Source organism: Schistocerca piceifrons, chromosome 6, assembly GCF_021461385.2.
Source record: "Schistocerca piceifrons isolate TAMUIC-IGC-003096 chromosome 6, iqSchPice1.1, whole genome shotgun sequence".
Classification (NCBI taxonomy): Eukaryota; Metazoa; Arthropoda; class Insecta; order Orthoptera; family Acrididae; genus Schistocerca; species Schistocerca piceifrons.
The window spans coordinates 123,482,112-123,502,157 of NC_060143.1; the positions used below are offsets into that span (position 1 = coordinate 123,482,112).

The 20,046-nt window shown below is 36.7% G+C and overlaps 1 protein-coding gene across 5 annotated transcripts in view; it reads left to right on the top strand.

The window, feature by feature from the left end:
- The window catches only part of LOC124802465 (polycomb protein Sfmbt), a 297,351-nt gene extending 289,744 nt beyond the window's left edge, over window positions 1-7,607 (top strand). For all 5 annotated transcript variants that reach the window (XM_047263252.1, XM_047263255.1, XM_047263253.1 and 2 more), the window contains one exon: window positions 5,987-7,607. In XM_047263252.1, the coding sequence (XP_047119208.1) occupies window positions 5,987-6,154 (168 nt within the window). In that variant the 3' untranslated portion in view covers window positions 6,155-7,607. The remainder of the gene's footprint in view (window positions 1-5,986) is intronic.
- The last annotated feature ends 12,439 nt before the right edge of the window (window positions 7,608-20,046 follow it).

Genomic DNA, 20,046 nt, shown 5'->3' on the forward strand with positions numbered 1-20,046 from the left:
ATTTCACTGTCAGGCACTATCTCTGTATTTGTGTTTGTACCATTTGTTTGTACCATTTATTACATCATTCAATGTATCAGTATTTTCCTGTATGTGGGAGTGAATTAAACATAGTTGGTGGGAATTCTGATATTAAAATTTTACTCATTGCTGTCAGTCAGCAGCTGCGAAGCACATTTTAAAAATAGAAATAATCAGTCGTCAGGTGCACAATTTTTTTTTTTTTAATTAAATTGACTTCTTGACTAGTTTTGACAGATTAACTTGCTATCCTCAGAAGCAATTAAGATTACATCAGAAAGCAATCGTCAAGCAAACTCTAGAAGCTAGAGTTGTACAAAAAATGGTTTTAGAATAAAAATTTAGTGATTACCAGGGTTGGATCACAATTAACAGCGTGTAAAGTAATAAACAGAGCTTTGTTAAAATTCTCTAATAGTACTGTCAAGCAGTTAAAAGAAACATAACAAATGTGAAAATATGGTGACCAAATAAACTTCATGTATTAAAAAACCACAAGACATAAGGTGATTAGCACCAGCAGATAGATAATTTGACTATAAAAGATTTCGCTTGTATAAGAAGCATTGAGCATTAGTTTGTCTAAAAGCGTATGAAGACTAGGCACATTGAGGGTGCTTGTGTTTAGAACACACGTTAAACCAAACTGAACATAAATCGTAAAGAAATGATACACCATTAGACATTATGTCACATGCCAGTCAAGAATATAAATGTTTACACAAAAATGACATAGCTTAAAAAGGACTGAAGAATGGGTACAGTGATTAGGTTTACTTAATAATCAGCTGATGGTGGCGCCATGGGGGGATGAAGCAGCGGTGCTGCATTGAACTTTCCAGTTTCTTGATGTAGAGGCCAGCCACTGGATACAAGTTTTCAGTAACACAAGCAAGTGGGCAAACCCCGGCTGAGACATCCAACTCGACGGTGTGTGCAAGGTCCCAGTGCATATATACAAGTTGTCTTCCCATTTATGACCTCTACCTACAGCTCTTATAAATAGTAGTTGCAGCACAACGTATCGACGATAGTAACTTAAAACCTCTGCCAGATAACAGTGTAAAGTAGGAAAATGTATTAGGCACACTGCCCACTATACATATAAGTGGCCTTAGGCTCTGACTGGCCATCATAGCTAAAACACATTTAAAAAATATACAAAACAATACATTATATTAAAAAGCACTAAGACATCTTGACCAGAAAACAAAGTTGGTGGAAGAAACTGGCAATTACCAGAAGCAAATGGTCGTTCTCAACATGCACTAAAAGACATTGAGCAAATACAGAGATTACAGGTCATTTCACTAAAATTAATAGAATTATGAATATTTTTATCAGTATTCAAATCATCATTACATGACTTCTGTAGCAAGCCAAATGCATTTATAGATAAACCTCCTGCAATTTTTCTTGTTCTTCCATAGCTGTTTTTTGTTTATCTGATGCCAATGGGCATCCAGGTTTCTGAAATTCTTGATAATCTGCTTCTTACTTCTCTCCAGAGATCTCTTTCCTTCACCATGCTATATTTTGGGCCGAGAAATCCCAAGGGAGTTCTGTCAGGATCCATCCTCTTCATATAGCCGTACCACTGCAGTCACTTCAGTTCAGATGTCTCCAGGATGTTTCTTTAGGTTTTCATATCTGACTGTGTTCTCCATATACACTGGCTGGACTTGCCACAACTTTCTTCAAAGTGTCCTGTCCTTCACCTACTGCGTGTTCTTCTCATCTTGACGACATCTTGCAGCACCTCCCTCAATATTTCCCTTATGCTTGGTTCAGTAAGTCTCCCAAGTTACTGTTTTTGGAATTCTTTTGTTACAGACTCTGGGAGGCCTTCACTGTACAATAATTGTTACTAATTTTCTATGGTCTCCATTTAAGTGAGAACAAACAAACAACCAGCAGAAGATCCAGTTATTCGACATGCCAATATGAATTTCTGTCAGTTACAAACTCGGTTTGCCTACAAGTGCCTAAGTATTTGTGTAATAAAAAACCCACTCCATTCTTTGACTCTGTTTCATAGCCCTGACATTACTTTTCACATTTTTCTTCCACTTCGTTTTACTCAACTCTGAGGCAGACCAGCTCTTCAGATTTGTTTGCCATTGTTAGAATATTCTATTGTGCCCATCCTGATAATCTTTCTGTGTTTGGTTTTCATGGCTGACGTGGCATTGCTGATGTGAGGCGTCACTCATACAAACTTTTTCACTGCCTTGATTGTTTTATTGTACATCCAAGGTGCCAAATAATTCAAGTTATTGTAACTTTAGTGACTTTGAGAGGATTTTCTACAGAATCCCTGACCTTCCACTTACCATAAATCGAGCAGATTAGGTACTTCTTGCAGATGACAAAACTGTTAGTATTACTCTGGTTAGAAAGTTGGTGTATGAACAGGAATCATAAAAGAGACAGAATGTTCCAAATGAAAATTTAAGGTGGAAAAATGTCATTGGACGTCTCGAACAGCTGAATTCGGTAACTTTTATTCTTCAGACAATTTCATGTTTCAGAAACAAACAAATGAATATTTTAACATCATCATGCATATTTCTGCTCGTCTACATGTAATTCATAACCTGCAAGCTACCTAATGGTGTGTGACAGAGGGTACTTCTGATACCACTAACTGATCCCTCCTACCCTTTTCCACTCTCGAATGGCACACGGGAGAATAATTGTTGGTTATTTTCTGTACTGGATCCAATTTCTCAAATTTTCTCGTCGTGGCTGTCATTAAAAGAGATGTATATGGGAGGATGTAATATGTTGTCCGACTCTTCCTCGAAAGTGATATCTCAAAATTTCGGTAGTAAATTTCTCTGTGATGCACAATGTCTCTCTTGTAACATTTGCCAATGAAGTTTGCTGAGCATCTCGGTAACGCCCTCATGCCAACTAAATAATCCCATGACGAAACACATTGTTCTTTGTCGGTTCTTGTCTATCTCTTCTATCAGTCCAAACTGATAAGGATCACATGCTGATGAACAGTTATCAAGAATTGGTCAAACAATTGCCTTATAAGCCACTTCCTTCGAAAATCTACTTATGTCGTCAGATTAAAAGACACTACTAGATGTTCTAAATCTACTTTGCTGTTGCTGTCATTTACAAAATTGATATTAAAATTGCTTCATTTATTAAATTGTTGGACTTTGAACACAGCTGAGATAAAACTGACTCTAGCTGCCACCTGAAGACTTTCATGTTCTCTGTATAGGAGCTTTGTAGAGTGCTACCACCACAACTGGCAAGTCATGTGTAGTAGGCTCCACATATTTCAGTGTCTTGTTCTTTACAGTGACTCTTTAAATCTAATGCTCTGTAAGATGTATGTTTTACATAAATTACAACACCACCTTTCTCTAGTATAGATCGAGAGTAATGTATACAGTAACCACTCAACTGCAACATATCAACATCTCTCATACAGTGTTCACTAAAACATAATATATTAGCATCTTTTATTCTTTGTGAATCCTCTAAGAGAATAGAGGAAAACTGTCATTGTTTTATTTGCTGAAGCTGCATACTTTCAATTGAAAAAATATCTGAGGGTTTTGAAATAACTGTTTCTTCTCTCTTTCTCGTGTTACTTTTTGTCACTGTTGTCGGCAGGATGTATGGGAAGCAGATAGACAGTTTTATTTCTTGAAAGTTGATATGCAATTATGTCATTGATATGATCACACAGAAACAGTTTCCCTTCATATTTAAAGTGCATTCCATGTTTCGTGTGCAGGTTCTGATGCAGCTTACTTATATCTAGTACTTTGCATTCATTGTATTGTGAGCAGTTTCTTTATTTTAATGCTTGTCTCCCAAACTACTTTGTTTACAAACGAGCTGTAAATCAAATCCTGCCTATGAGGAACTGTGGCAACTGTTATGTTTCTAGTTTTATTCACATCTAGAAATCTACACACGTTTTTCACACAAACCTCTGCTTCATTCTTAGTTACATCATTTGATCCCATTATGCAAACTACCTTGTGTTATTTTCCTTCGAAAATTGGCATCTACAACATGTCTCATTCCTGCTCCATGTTTCACTGCACCAGTCACTGTTATGTCATGATTTTTCTCTCAAAAAATATTAGATTGCTTCCTGCCATGGCTGTCTGTTAGTAAAAGTACACTAATCTTTTTCTTGGTGATCCATGTTTCTTGTTGGCATTATTTCCAAAAAGTTATTCCGTTTCCAAATCACTGATATTTTCACAGTCATGGTCTTTTATAGTACAGTCATTATCACAGTCACTTTGCAGAACATTATTGGAGAATGTAACTGTTTTTGCAAATTTTGTTGACCTTTTTGTGGGTAAAGAACTTCCTTTATGTGACACTTTCATCCACAATTTATCACTTTTGCCTTGCACCTCTTCACTTGGTTTTTGTTTGGATTGTAGACTCTGGTTTTCTTTCTTCAGTGCATCAATCTCTCATCTTAAAGAATTGATTGTGCAAGTATTAGAGAACTTCCTAGCCTTTATCGATTGGGAATTTGTATCCTAAGAAGAATCCGGGCATTCACTTGTTATGAGTGACATAATTTTCGTCATATTCCCCAAGGAGTTGTAAAATTTAAGCTCTTCGCAGTGTGTACTATGTTCTAGTAACTTGAGAATGCTGCTGGATAAATTTGTCAAAATCTCTGATATTTTGACAGGTAATACCCTGCCATTTTCAAGTACAGGAAAATGGTTTGAAATGACGGGTGGTGTTAGCTGTTGGATTCTGGTGGTTTTTGATGTTATCGTGCTGCATTCGTTAGAGTTATTCCAAGATGATGGTTAGTTGTTTGCTTATTACATGGATCATAAATGTGGTCTCTCATTGTAATGTCGAATGACTCAGTTTACAATCATAATGTTTTTTGACAGCGAAAAATATGACAAAATACTAACTGTTTACGTGATTGCCTTTTGCATTAGTGTATGCCACCAGTAATTTTTTTATGCACAATGATTTACACTTAAAAGACAAATACACCCACAAATGTGTCTTATAGAATTACCCATTTTAAAATGGATCTAGGAAGTTATCAAGCAGATATAGTGATTTTAGTTTGTGTTTGAAGTTAATTTTGTTGTGTATTACATTTTTACTTATAATACAGTACAAACTACACTAAAATGACAAATACTGCAACCAGTTTTGATGACCTTGTCATTAGACAATTGTCTTGCTGAGAAAAATTGTTTGACATCTTCACAAAGCTGCATCAGCTGTTCCTGCCATCTGATGTGAAGCAGACTACAGCTGTGGAGCTGCAGACACAACATTGTCTACACATGAAGTAAGATTGCTCTCATATAGACAATTGATTGAAAGAAGTATTAAAATTTATTCTTCTCCTAGATTTGAACATAATGTAGCATAGGCAAATAAACCTGATGGTTGTCCCCCAGCAGTGTGATTTGACGGCATGGGCTTTGTTTGCCTGCTCTCTGCTGCCATGCTTAAGCAAACTTTGTCCCTTCCACATTCCCCTATCAGTCCACCTCTCTGCACGGAGGTGCCTTCCTACATAACATAGCCTATAGAGTCACATGAGATATTAGAGATTTTATCATCTGTTCCATCTCATTTACAGTATATGTTGTTCTTGATGAAACACCTGTTGTCTCACACCCATGGTCTTGTTAATGTTACAATACATATTGTCAACAAATATGCATAATCAATTATGAAAGTAATCCTTTGTTCAAACTGGCCCTGTATGTTCTGTGAACCTGCAGAAGTAGAGGTCAGAATGTAATCTCAGTGTGCACACCAGACTAACGATTAGAGTGAATTTGTTTGTAGATGATGATTATTTCAATAGTTGTACAAAACCATAACAAAAATGAGTGCTGGAGAATTCATTTTCAGTGTATATGAAAATATTTTCCTGTTTTTATTTTGTTCTGTTCTCTCTCATAAGGAAATTGCTTATTTGCAGAAAATTGATGGCGTAAAACTCTTATCGCTCACCAAAGATCAAATCATAGAGTTAACTGGACTGAAAGTTGGGCCTTCACTTAAGATATATGATATGATTCAACAACTAAAAATAAAGGTAAACCCAGCACAAGAACGTTTGAAAGCCAGTCTAAAGAAACTCTTGTGAAAGTTAACTTCATGCAGCTGGAAGGTCAAAAAGCTTTATTTAATGGACAGTGTGTTCGTGTATGTGTGTGCTTGTGTTTATGTGCTGTAACTGCCTTGACAGTATTAGTGATAACAAGATGTTACTGATAACACCAACAAAAGCAGCAATAGTTCAGTTTAGTGATAATTACTGAGTATGCCAGCACCTTTATTGCTATTGCATGATAAAACATCACACTATTTTCTATTATCATGTACCACATGTACAAGTAAGTAATTTGCATTGTAAGGACTGTACAGGTTCGTTAACATTGTGTCTCATATCATAGATATATTTTTAACGACATAGTTGTTTGACGACAGGGTCTATGTATGTGAAATGCTTATAAATTCATACGTGTTGCAAGCAAATTAAGGCATCACACAATTTAGTGTGTGAGTGTGTTTTGAATAAAGGCATCTTGGCCAGTGTATGAAAGTTAATGCTCTATTTATTGATACATTTTAAATAGTTTACTGGTACAGGCAGTCCTATGTCGAGCTGACTAGTCTTAAAAGTGTTTACTTAACCAAATATGTGCCATTGTAAGAATATTTTTAGTCTGCAGATTCACTATGTTAGTTTAATTGTATACATTCTGTATTTTATAGTAGGTGCAAATGTACTTGCCAGTAGAAATTGAGATTCTTATTCCTGCTAAGTACCAAACAGTATTTCCAGGAACAACACTTCCGGTGAACTGGCAGGCTCGGATATAGAGAGTATTGTGCTGTCTGCTGAGGTGTTTGATTGTATTTATATTACCATCAGCTTCAACTTATCTGACTGCCTGTAGATATTGTCCTTAATAAGGATTTTTTTTTATGTCTGTTGACACACAGTTTTTACTGTACTTTTTTTTTAAGAAGTGTGACACAATAGTCTGATTTTAATATTTTATTGAAACAAGGAATCTCTTTTTCTCTTTACCTATAGATTATTGCACGTACCAAGAGTGTATGCACCAACAGCTGTGCAGTGTATTTTTTTATATGGCATAGGTGTATCTTGCTTTATTCTATAGCACAGTGCTGTTATGTTCCATGTAAAAATATTTATGAATTGAATCGAGTCTAAGCTGTGTGAACACAACCAAATTAAACTGTAATTGTATAGTATAGGAACTGTATTGTAATAATAATGATAGCAACCTGAAGCACAGTTTGTGCATTTGCCTTTTCAATATGTTCCAAGTGTGATACTTTGTGAGAGCTTTTTTTTTAAGTGTGACGAGTTGAGAGTGGTGTTCCCATTCATTTATCTGGTACTGAGAGATTGTGTACCTAATGTTCCAGTACTGATTGCAGCAAACCTTTTATATGAATTATATTTTATAAAATTTCATGGTCAGAAGGTGTGGCATCGATAATCTTTTTTTATTTGAAACTGGCATGTGTAAAAGAGAGAAACAAATACATAAATTGGATTGAAACTTTTGTTAATTAATTTCTTTGCACTATATACTTTTTTTGTGATACATGTTTGGCCTCAATTTATCGAAGTATCGTTAAGTGGAAAAACGTGTTGGTGTCGAGCTACAAACGATGCTTCAATAAACTGAGACGAAACACAAATGGCAAAACATAAATGTATTTATTCATTTGCACACAGACAGAACCTGAAAATCATTAACATAATATTTCCTGCATTTGAGGACTGGCAGATTAACAATGTTAAAGATCTAATGATTGATTTATTTATATTTTCGAATTAGTTTTCAAAACCCTTGTTGCATTACTTCAGCCTTTGAAATCATTCATTTGACTTGATGCTTTTAAATATCTCTGCGTCTTTTGACTTTCGACACTCATCTTAATGAGAAGAAAAGGACCGCTACAGATCAGGAATTTCTTGCTTGAACAAGTGCTTTGAACATTATATTGATAAAGGTAGTATCGGCTACAAAGAACAATATTGTTAACTCTTTCAAATTCATAGAGCATTACTCTGCAACCTAATATACAACTGCCTTTCAACAATCCTTGCACTGCATTAACATTATTTTTACCATCCTATAAAGAAGATTAATGTAAGAAGGGAGCTTTGCTGAGCCTGGGCTGATCATTTTCATGGAAATGATAATAGTCTATTACTGGTTACATTTCCCTGTAGCAGTGATTCATTTTCAGCCTTTAACAAAAAGTGTAATGCGTAACTCACAGATACTTTTCTTTCGTCCATAACATCGCTCAGTATTAGAACTGGCCGAATTAAAGCTGTGAGGATGGGTCGTAAGTCATGCTTGCGTAGCTCAGTTGGTGGAGCATTTGCCCGCGAAAGGCAAAGGTCCCGAGTTTGAGTCTCGGTCCGGCATACAGTTTTAATCTGCCAGGTAGTTTCATCTCTCAACATTGTAGGTTACTTTAATTATCTTCTTGATTGATTACTGGACACAAACTTGCCAAATTTTACAGTTTATCTATACAATTTGGGGAAGTTGAAGGATCTTACAGATGGAGGGTGTCATTTTATGACTTAACAGACAAAAATTTGAAACGTTAACATTTAATAATCACCCCCACTTTCGTATGATTGATTGTTTGTATGGGTCGAAGGCAAGTCTACAATAGTCGATAATTCATTCTGTGAGATGATTTACTTTTAACCACGTGATGTTTGTGTTGTTATTGGAATTGAATTTAAAGTTTGGATAACAGTTCTTCCATGTGAATCTTATGTGTTGAAAGGCTCTGCTCCACAAGTTCTTTGACCACATTGGGCTAATTATATTCATTCCACATGTGTGTGTTTTTTTTACTATGTGCATATTCTTTGTTCACAAGGTTGACGTGTTCATTTAATGGTTTAAGACTTTGTGTACTTTGACATGTTTCAGTGGAGTGTTTGACTGCCATGAGTGTTTATGTTATAATTGTATGTGGCAGTCAGTGATCCAGCTTCCTTTCAATGTTTTTAGTACGTATCGAGACATTTGTTCTCGGACATTTTCATACGCTTTATTCCTATTGTAGGATTCGTGAATAAATCCAACAAGGAATAGTACTTCCAGACATTTAAATAATCATATTCTAATATTTTCTGTGTATACTAAAATCGAGAAAGTGAGAAAAATTTGCCTGTTGCATGGTATGTGGGTGTGATATTAATACTCCACATGGTGGAAGAAACAATTTATTAATCATGAGAAATGCAGTAAACACGTAAGTTATTTTAAATCAAAAGAAGATAACAAGAAAAACAACACTTTTTTGCCAAGACTGGAAACATTAATAGTGATGTAATTAGGGCTGAGTGTGTGTTTACTTCCTTTTTGGTGGAAGACAATGTGCTCTTAAATACGTCTGATAATGCTGGTGCTTTATTTAAGAAAAAATTTCCCACATCAGAAGTTGCAGAGAAATATACCTGTGGTCGCATAAAAATGACGTACATTGTAAATAAAATGGCAAAAAAATCTGTCATCTGAAGTTGTTAAGTGCCTTCAGAATGGACCATTTTCTTTGGCAATGGATGGAAGCAATGATACAAATGCCAAGTTGTATCCTGCTGTTGTTACATTCTACGATATTCTGTAGAAAAAAGTAGTGAGCACTGTACTGTCCATATCAGCGTTGGACGGGGACTCAACAGGCCGAAACATAGGTAACATGTTATCACAGCTCAATTCTCATAACATACCAATTGAAAACTTCGTGTCTTTCTGTTCTGACAATGCTCTTGTTATGATAGGACACAAAAATGGGGTTTCAGCAGTTTTGAAGGAAGTTCAACCAGATATTGCCATCTTAGGTTGCATTTGCCACCTGATTAATCTAGCAGCTGAAATGTGTGCGGGAAGATTACCACATTAAGTGGATGAGATCCTTGATGATATATTTTATTTCTTAGAGAAGACTGTCAAAAGAAAAGAACACCTTTTGAAATTTCAGAACTTGGACAATAAAGAGGCAAAGAAAATTCTGAAGCACATGTGTACTAGGTGGTTATCTTTTGGCAGATGTTTGGATAAACTACTGGACCAGTGGGATCCTGTTCTTTATTTCTTCAAGGAGGAAGTAAAACTATGTACCCAAAACATTTCCATAAGCTTGACATCTTTCAGAATACCTTGATTCCTCTACTACACATGCCCCTAAAAGAATAGAATATTCTTCCAAATGTGACAAACCCACCCTAAAAAGTAAGACTTCTGCTACAACTCGTAAGGAAAAATTGTTTATGTTCCTGTCCTCAAACTTGAACAAGGTCTTTTTGCACTTTCCTTCGTGTGACTATTCCTGTACGTGACAAATTGAATGTTGCCCTTCAGACTTCTTCCCCACAAGTTCACTTTTTATTAGAACTTCTAATGGATTTGGTAAAGCAGTTGTTTACTAACTTTGTTAGGCCCAAAACTGTCAAAAGCACCTAACTGTTTGAAGTTGAGTACAACTTGATTCAAAATCAAAGAAGTGATGCGTTAGTTATTGGCATTCAGACTTCGAACATAGTAAAATCCCTTTTCTTTTTGTCAGTGAGAAACTTCTTTTGTACTGCCTGTGACTACATTATCAACAAGTTTTCACTCAAGGATGATGTGTTAAAGCATGCTCACGTTGCTGAGTTAGACAAAACTGAAGATGCACAGTTTTCTTCCATTCACTTTTTCTTGGAAAAGTTTCCTATCATGTTATGCAAGGAAGAGAATTAAACTACAGGCGAGGTGGTGAATGAGCCTCAAGAGGCAGTTCACAGCTCTTCAGGTAGATGACACTTTGGCTGCAAATCAAGATGCTGCAAGTGATTGCAGTTGGGGACAAATATTAAGAGCCAATGGACTTCTTAAGTATAACCAAATTTGTAGAGTAATGCTCTCTATTCTCACCGTACTCTATATTAATGTGAATGTGTTTTCAACCTTTTGAAGAAAAATAGAACACAGTTCAGATCATCCATGTCCAATTAATCTCTAGAGTCTCTTTCCGTTTTGAAGATCAGGAGTTTTGGTCCCTGTTGTGACAAAAAAAATTCTCAAGACTTTTAGTGGGAAGCTAAGAAGATCACAACTATGACATTTAAAATTGAACTAGCTTGTGATTTGCAGTGTGTATTATGTTACTTCTTGCCTGTGTTACTTTAAACAAGTTTTATTGTTTAAAGTCTTTTTCAGTTATCACAAATCTGCTTAATTTATCAAGGAAGTCTTGTTATGTATGCTCCAAACCAATATTCATCATGCCTGCTGCTGTTTAACATGGATTCCTTCTTCATTGTTATGTTCATCGACAAATCATTGGCCTGTGATGTAAGTAGTTGTGATTTCATTGAAGTTTCCTGTTTAAAGCATGAATTATTGTATTTTGTAGCCGAGACGTATTATCATTTTCAAAAAACCGGGGTACGATGAAAATTGTTAGCAGGTAGTTTTACTGATACCCCTTTTCAAAAGTTGGCAGTTACGTTGATATATGAGGAAACACGACTGCCATGCCATACAGTGCTCATTATGTAGCCCTGCCACACACACACACATTATTATACAAATTGTCCAGAAAGTAATACTGTTATTTTTTGTGATTCTTGTATTGCTCTCAGCTACCATTACCACCTAGTTCTGTACGCTCTTAAGCTCTGATAGCATTAGGATTGCTGTTTCCGTGAACCTCCCAATAATGCATGTTGTGATGATGCACAATAGTCAGATTTCAAACATAATATGCTATCAAGTTCTACATGAAACTGTACTAAAATCTTTCTGATAACTACAAAATGATTTGACAAGCTTTCATGGATTCTGCTTTGTCATATTCTCACTTTCTAGGTGGTTGAAGCCATGTAAGGAGTACTGGGAAGAGAGGCTGTGGGAGGCTGTCAACAAGCAAAACTAAAAAGAAGTGTATGTTCTGTTTATGATCTGAAAATTAACTGTCTTCTCAATATTCTGAAAAGCACTGTGCAAACCATCTGTAGTGCAGGAAGGTTTGTGTGAAACTGGACCCTCAGCTGTTGAACAGGAAAGATTAAAGAAAAGGGTTCATCCTAATATGAAAGATCATATTGTTAATACCTGGCAGTTGCAGCATGGCAATGTTTCCAGCCACACAGCTGTCAGTGTCCAGGATTTCCTGATGAAGCACAAATTTTCAATGCTGCCTTGGCCCAGCTCTGGGAAGCTTTTCCCTGCTCCAGAGTATCATCTCGGGCCCGAAAGTAGTTTCTTTTGGGACCATGAAAGCAATCCAGTCCCTGCTTCACATTTGCAGGATATTTCTAGTAAACTATCCATGCTCGCAAACCTTGGATTCTGACATGCACACACTATAAAATGCTTACATACTGCGTAATATTGAGAATGAAGTGTTGTAATTTTATTCTGTGACTTAAATGTTTATTAATTTGAAATTTTATTGTTCACTGTACATATTTGCCACTACAGAAACATGTTGCAAAAATAGCTGTAATGCTTTTGTTGTACAAAGGAATTTTGCAATGTGGTCATTGTGAATGTCTGGGTCTTTTTCTTTTCCATTATTATGTCTAGTACAGGTATAATATCTCACGAGAATCTTCATAGTTACTACAACAACAACAACAACAACAACAACAAAAGGAAATAAGAAAACATGGAAGTGGAACACATTGTCTTCCAGCCACAGGTATTGTAGTAAGTACACAATGAAACTTAACTTCATCGTCTAAAGATTGTTCTTACAGATAAAATGAAATTTTGATAATAGAAGAGTAATAGTGAAAACTACGTGGAATTAGAAGTACTAAATGGCAGTGAACCAAAGTCAAGTGATATGTGCAAATTAGACCAGTTTACTTTCCATATTTTTTGCATAGTATTATTTATTGATATACTGTATTGGTTGTTACAAAGGGTTATTAGTTAAATGGATGAAAAAAGGACTCTGCAAGAGAATAAAGAACTAAAAGAAGAAGCAAGGAGGAGAGCCAAGAACTTGGAAGCCTCTTTCTATTTCCAGAGTTCAGAAGCAATGGTGTTTGGAGGAGTGAAACAAGTGTTGTGAATGGTCAGATGTACACTACTTGTTTGCTGTTGTGTTTTGCAGTAAGCCTAACAATAGCACGGTTCCGTCTCATTTCTGTGCTTAACTGAAAGATGATGTATATTTTTCAACACAAATGAAGAGCACTCCAGGGTGGCAGTGCGCAATAAGGGTTATAATTGTTTTCTTGTGGTGTCATTTGACACCGTCCCCCCTCCCCCCCCCCCAAAATAATGAATAACAGGTGGGGGGGGGGGGGTGAATAACAAAGGGTTGACTGGGGAGAAAATATCCAGTGAAGGAAAGAAGAAAATGGAGGAGGAAGTTAAACTAGTTAAGTACATATGTTAATGTGAAAGAAATTTCAATTTACAGAATTTTAAAGCTTTGTGATTGAAAGGGAATTGCAAGTGATTTGATTAGTAACACAAGTATTCAGGCTCTTTGTTTTTAGGGGTTGTTCTGTGATACATTTTTGTGCCTTACTACAGTTGAAAACTGGCTGAAACAGTTTTGTCCCATTTTATTACTTAAAAATAGATTAATACATTCAAATATGATACACTATAAATACAACATATGTGTATTCTATGAACATATACATTTATGAACTATCTGAATTACAAACTTTATATACAGAGTAGGAAAATAAAATGGAGTTATATGCTATATATTTATCTTGAATAGTTTTTCCATAAAAGTGTAATAATGCTGACAGCACACTGGACAGAGTGGGGAAAAATATAGAGCACTGTGTTTTTAATTCTGGATCAACACCAAACAGTGTTGTGTAATTGACAAATGTCAAAATATTTTGTTGTCAGTAAATAAGCTCATCATTATTGTGCGCTTTCCATTTAAAGTTCAGAATCCACATTCCATTGAATTCAGAGGATGTCCAGGGATACTTTCTGAGTATGTTGTTATAAGGATCCCACGGGCACTGGCACCTCATTACAGAGTTATTGCATTTCATTTGATTTCATGCCCCATTAAACTTTGTAGGTGTATTTCACTGAAAAAGCGCAAAACAGTATTTTACTGAAAAAGTGCAAAACAGTGCAAATGTCAATGATATGTGCTATGTCCTGTTTCTATTCATTCACTACCTACTCTTGACAGCAGTAATGCCCTCTTTAACTTGTTGCCTTAAGTTTGCATTCAGTACCACTAAGGCTTTGTTTTCCAGCACAGTTAGTTGTGTGTTAACAGCGATACACCATAATATTATGGATAGGTTTACTAAAGTGAAGTTGGCCGATACGAACTTCCTGTATTGGTTCACTTAATGTGATGGAAGAGCAGCATGATGACACTATGCTGAGCTGTTCTCAAATTGGCAGCAACCACATCAGAGAGAGAGTGTAAATAAATAAGGGCGATTGCAGTAACAAAATTAAATAAATCATAATTGCATTATTACTCTGTATCGCTGTATTGAGCCACCGGAGACTGTGGGTCATTATACCAAAATACTCGGAAGGTATCCCTGAACCACCTCTGAAAGTTAGTTGGTGGAGCTGAATATTGTGTTGCACTTGTTAAATCAGAGTTTCTTTCATTTGCTCTTTTTGTTTTCACTTGTGCATTGTGACAATTCCCAGGTTTACTATTTAACAGATTGAGGCCATATTAATACCTCTGTAACTGTTGTTTTTGCAGCAGTGAGTAATTGCTATGCCATATAGGGTAGATAAGAGGGCTTCACCTGTCATGTCTAATCTTTTTTTTTTTTTTTAAGGAAACGTGCAGAGCTGGTGTTGTATCTGCAAAATAACTGAAGGGCATGCTGCACATAGAACAAGGAAAAGCCAGCCACTCACCTATAGCAGATTGATACGTGGAGCATCATAACACATAACAGAAAACAGTATTCAAGCACTAGCTCTTTTTCCAACAATAGTATAACAGCACAAGTCCTCTCACACACCACCACATACACACACAAATGCACTGTCCCATGGCCACGGCTAGGGCATGCAGAACAGAGAGAAAGCTGGAGCAAATTCAAGAGGTGTTCTGTGACACACACACACACACACACACACACACACACAGGCACACTGTAAATACTAGTGTCATCACACACTAAAGAAGACGGACATAAGTTATCAATAGTGAAATTAATCGTGAATGGGTGAGGTAGCATAAACTCTGACCCTCTGTGTTTTGACAGGGTAGAGAGCAGGATTAGGTGCAGGATTTAAACAAAAACCACCATCTCCTTTTGTAAGGTTACTTGCAAATTTAATTTCCACAGCTTCCTTAATATCCATGTCCCAGTAGGTAGAACATCATTGTCGTTATATTTCATAGGATGACCGTTGCAAAGACAATGCTCTGCAATGACAGATTTGCTTGGCTGTTATAAGCGTATGTGCCACTCATACTCAGTGCACCGGTCCTCCACAGTCCTGATAGTTTGAAGTTTGACCAATATATGACATTCCACAACTGCAAGGAATATGGCAGACAACTGTGTTGTGCAAACCAAAAAACTGATCGTAGATGGTGGTCGAAAAACATACTTCACATCATATTTCCACAAAATACGACAAGTCCTATTCAAAGTGCTCACTGCATAAGGCAAAAAGCCGTATACTTTGGTGCCACCTTGGTATTACCATCACTCACCCAGTTGGTCGATAGCACATGTCTGATCTGTCCTTCTTTGTAACCATTTTGACAAAAGATGATTTACAGGTGGGTTAACTCAGCTGACAAACTCGTAGGATCCAAGCTGATGTGGACCTGTAAACCAAGGTACGAAGTACCCCTTCACATTGAGCCAGATGGTGATGACTATCAGCCTGCAGGTACCAGTCAGTGTGAATAGGCTTCATATAAACAGCATGTCCTAGCTTACCATCCACCTTCCTCCTGACCCACACCCATCAAGGAAGGGAAAGCAGCCATCCGTTTCCACCTCGGCTGTGAAAAAATATTCGAGTGGATAGAATTTAGGTGTTTTAAAAAGTCATTGAGATTCTCACTGTATGAGGCCAAATGACAAACGTATCATCTACGTATCAAAAAAAAAAAAAAAAATTTGCAGGTTTCAAAGCCACCGACTCTGAGCCACTTTCCATGAAATCTTCCATAAACATATTGGCAGTAATAGATCACAACAGGTTTCTCATCGCAACTCCATCATTTAATAAAAAGTAAGTGGAAGTTAACACTAGTAGAAATAGGTTCATTAATTCAGCACCAAACCAAACCTCAATCGACTGAAATGAATCAGACAGAGGAACATGAATTAAGAGAGAGACCACATCAAAACTACTAGAATATCATAGTCATTGAAACACATTCCTTCTAAGCGACATCAAAAAATCCACCGGCTTCTTAATGTTGTGCTAACATCAACCAACTATAGGGCTCAACAGAGGAGCAAGGTGTTTTGCTACACGATACATTGGAGCACCAATGTTACTCACAATCGGATGAAGAGAAACCATCTCCTAGTGGACCTTAGGGAAACCATATTACCTAGGGGGAACAGCACAATAAGAATTGAGACCCTTGATAGTCTCATGTGATAACGAACTTTTGTTCAAGAAGCTGCCCCATGTAAAACTGCCATCAAGATAAATGAGACTTGGGTTTCATGTTTCATACTATTGACATATCAAGTTGAACAGATATGCGGAGTTTATAGCCACATAAATGTGTCATTTAATTGAAGCTGAAACCGTATTTCCAAAGAATTGTGGGCTGCATTTGCAATGTGAGTAGAACAGCTGCATGACAAATATTCACATAGAATACATCGAGTACAATCCAGCAAATTAGAGCCTATATTTAAAAGTAACAGTTTGGCCTGATGGCACAGCAATATTGTTTGGTCATGGCTGTTCTCAAACACAGTTTGTCGGAAGTCTCCTGTTTACAGCTGTTTAGGGCTTTGGGGGGGGGGGGGGGGGGGAAGAGAGAAATTATCCACATAATACTTATAAAAATGCTCTATATGAGAAAGGGAGCAGTTACTACAATAATTGACACAGGTACAAGGAAATGTTGAACATATTCTAGGTCAATAACAATGATATACAAATTGTGAAAAGGAATTCTGAGGTTGCACAGGCAAACCTTGACATACAAGCATCACATGCACAAGGGCATTTCTCAGGTTGTCCGTAATTTCATTTTAAAAAAATAAACTATTTCTGTTTTGAGAGTGATATGAAAAGATACTTTCAGTATTATAATGCCTTTTCTTATTGTGTCTTTTTCTATTGAAAGGCCATCTTCACCAGTGATCAGTTATTGTTATAACCTGCCCATAAATTCAGCATAGCATTAGGCAAATCTCTTACAATGTATCAGTAAACTGTTACCTGTTGTTTGTCACCTCTTCTGTTATGTAATTGAAAATGGGGTGTTAGTCAGATGATGAACATGTGAACAGTCCTTACTGGCAAAGTTTCAAATGTCTCGGTTGCTAAACAGACAAAATGCTGCTTTGCTTGGTGACCTGTTGTAAAGGACATCATAAAGTTCCAGTGCAATAAATGTGCACAATGTCATACTGTAATCTTCTTTCTCCAAGTACGCAAGTGCAAACATTCCTTTACCATTTACAATATTTTTTCCTACCTGTTCAACAGTGTCCATTGTTGCCCTGGTGTGATTCTGTTTAGGCATTTTCTATATTTATAGTTGTATACCTCTCTGTTAGTAATAGTAGTATTAGCTAATATCATCCATTATTTCTAACAGTTAAAATCCCCATTCACTTACAAATATGAACTTTTTAAAGTATCTACAGTTGTAGTTTACACCAAGTATGGCAATATATGTGCTCAAGAAGGAAACGTTATCAGTATTATGATTTATAAATAAAATTTGACCTGTCTTACTCGAAGTGAGTCAGTTCCTTCTCTCGACTTTCTTTTCTTGCCTGCATATCTGTCCTGCTTTTAAGAAGATACACACTGATGCAGCTGGGATACATCATATTTTCAGAGTCAGTTGGTATAGCATTGAATACAACAGTTTTCTGGTTCCCATCAGTTTATGGAATAGCCGTTTCTAGGCAAATATGCCTTAGATAAATATTTGCGTAGTTTGACATCTGCCGCACATCCTGTGGAGCTGAGAACACACTGCAAACAGCTGTTCATATTTCAGCCACAGCAGCTAAGATATATAATGTTTGTATCTTCAAATAAATCGGAAGTTCATGGCTTTCAGGGCCAGAAACCATTTTCCAGCAAAATAATAATAATAATAATAATGAGGGATTAGAAGATAAGGAGTTTAAACTCGTTCAGCATCCTAGGAAATACTATCTCATTCATGACAGAAATGGACATATAAAAAATAGTACAAAGTTTTAATTACATTAATGGAACAATCTGCTGAAACCTCAGAACTAAAGCAAGAAAGGAAACTTGCTAAAGTTATGCAATAACATGTCAGTAGCATCTGGAAGTGAGTCATGGACTGTAACAAATAGGAATGCACCAGGAATATGAACATTGGAGATGTGATTACTAAGAAGAGTAGCTGTGTTCGTGCTATCTAATAGGAGAATGAATGTTGACATCGGAGAAGAACTGGGAGTGAAAAGCTTAAAAGAACAGATTAAGGAATACCAGAGCAACTGAAAGGACTATGTCACAACAGAATGCCAGAATTAATGGTGAATTATTACCCAGTGGACAGAAGATCTTTAGAAGTTCAGTGAAAAGTTGGAAGATCAATAATTTCAATTAAGAGGGCCTGTCATACAAATGCCTAGTACTTGTATGATGATGATGAAGAAGAAATCTCAAAATATTATGATTTTTTTAAGTAACTGTGATATAATTAGTTTTTTAATTGCATATGAAACCTTGGCCCAATGTAAGACTTGTCCCGAAGACATTAATCTGACTAGGTTACATGAAAATAAATAATATATACATGCACTATCAGGTACGTGAAAATTGTTATGTAAGTACATAGCATTATTATTATGAAGAACAAAATCCGGTAGAGCTAACCTTCAATGGCGAGGCAACAAGTCAAGAAAGCAAGCTATGAGCTGAATCAGTGAATGAGCCAAGAGTGCACAGTGACTCCTGAATTGCTATGTCGCAGGGCTGGGTACAGTAAGGGAATGACTCCCGATTCATTTTGTGATCCACTCCACTCTGTGAGAACAAGGGTGAAGACCGCTGCTTGTGCGACTCGTGTGATTGCCAACAACATATTCCAAGTGTGATGCTATGTCAAAGAACAAGAAGTATTAACTTAGTCGAGTATGAAAACATTTATTGGGCTTCTGAAATTTGAGATTTACTTTTGAAATCAAGAGTGTAAATAGAGGGTGTAAGCAATAACTGTTTACAATCTATCGCAGTAGTGTAGAGGCAGTGAAGAGGATGATCTAAGACACTTGTGGTCTGTCAAGTCAGGAAACTACCTCAAATTGGCCTACTTAAGCTACAGTGCATGTGCGTTGTGCGAGATTTCCAATTTTCTCTCTCTCTCTCTCTCTCTCTCTCTCTCTCTCTCTCTCTCCTCTCTCTCCCTCCCTCCCTCCCCCCCCCCCCCTCCCTCCCTCCCCTCCACACAACCCGTTAGATCTAGAGAAAAAAAAGAACAGGCTCTTTTTTGTTGCAAGTCGAATGTAGTTTAATTTTGCACTTGGATATGTTTTCGCTAGAGGCTGCATTTTTTTCAGTTATTCGAGAATAACGAAAGGGGGGGGGGGGGGGGGGGTTAGGGTAAATTCAAGCTTTACTTCTGATCTTGCATTTCAGTTGCAAAAACATATTAGTGATACTAGTTTAAACAATTAGGCCATGAAGAAGTATATATTGCTGTTGTGTCGTTCTTTCAATCATTAAGTTTACTCCTCGGTCGAGTGACATCTAATAACACAACACCAGTGCTACCTCATGCTCCCCCCCCCCCCCCCCCCCGCCC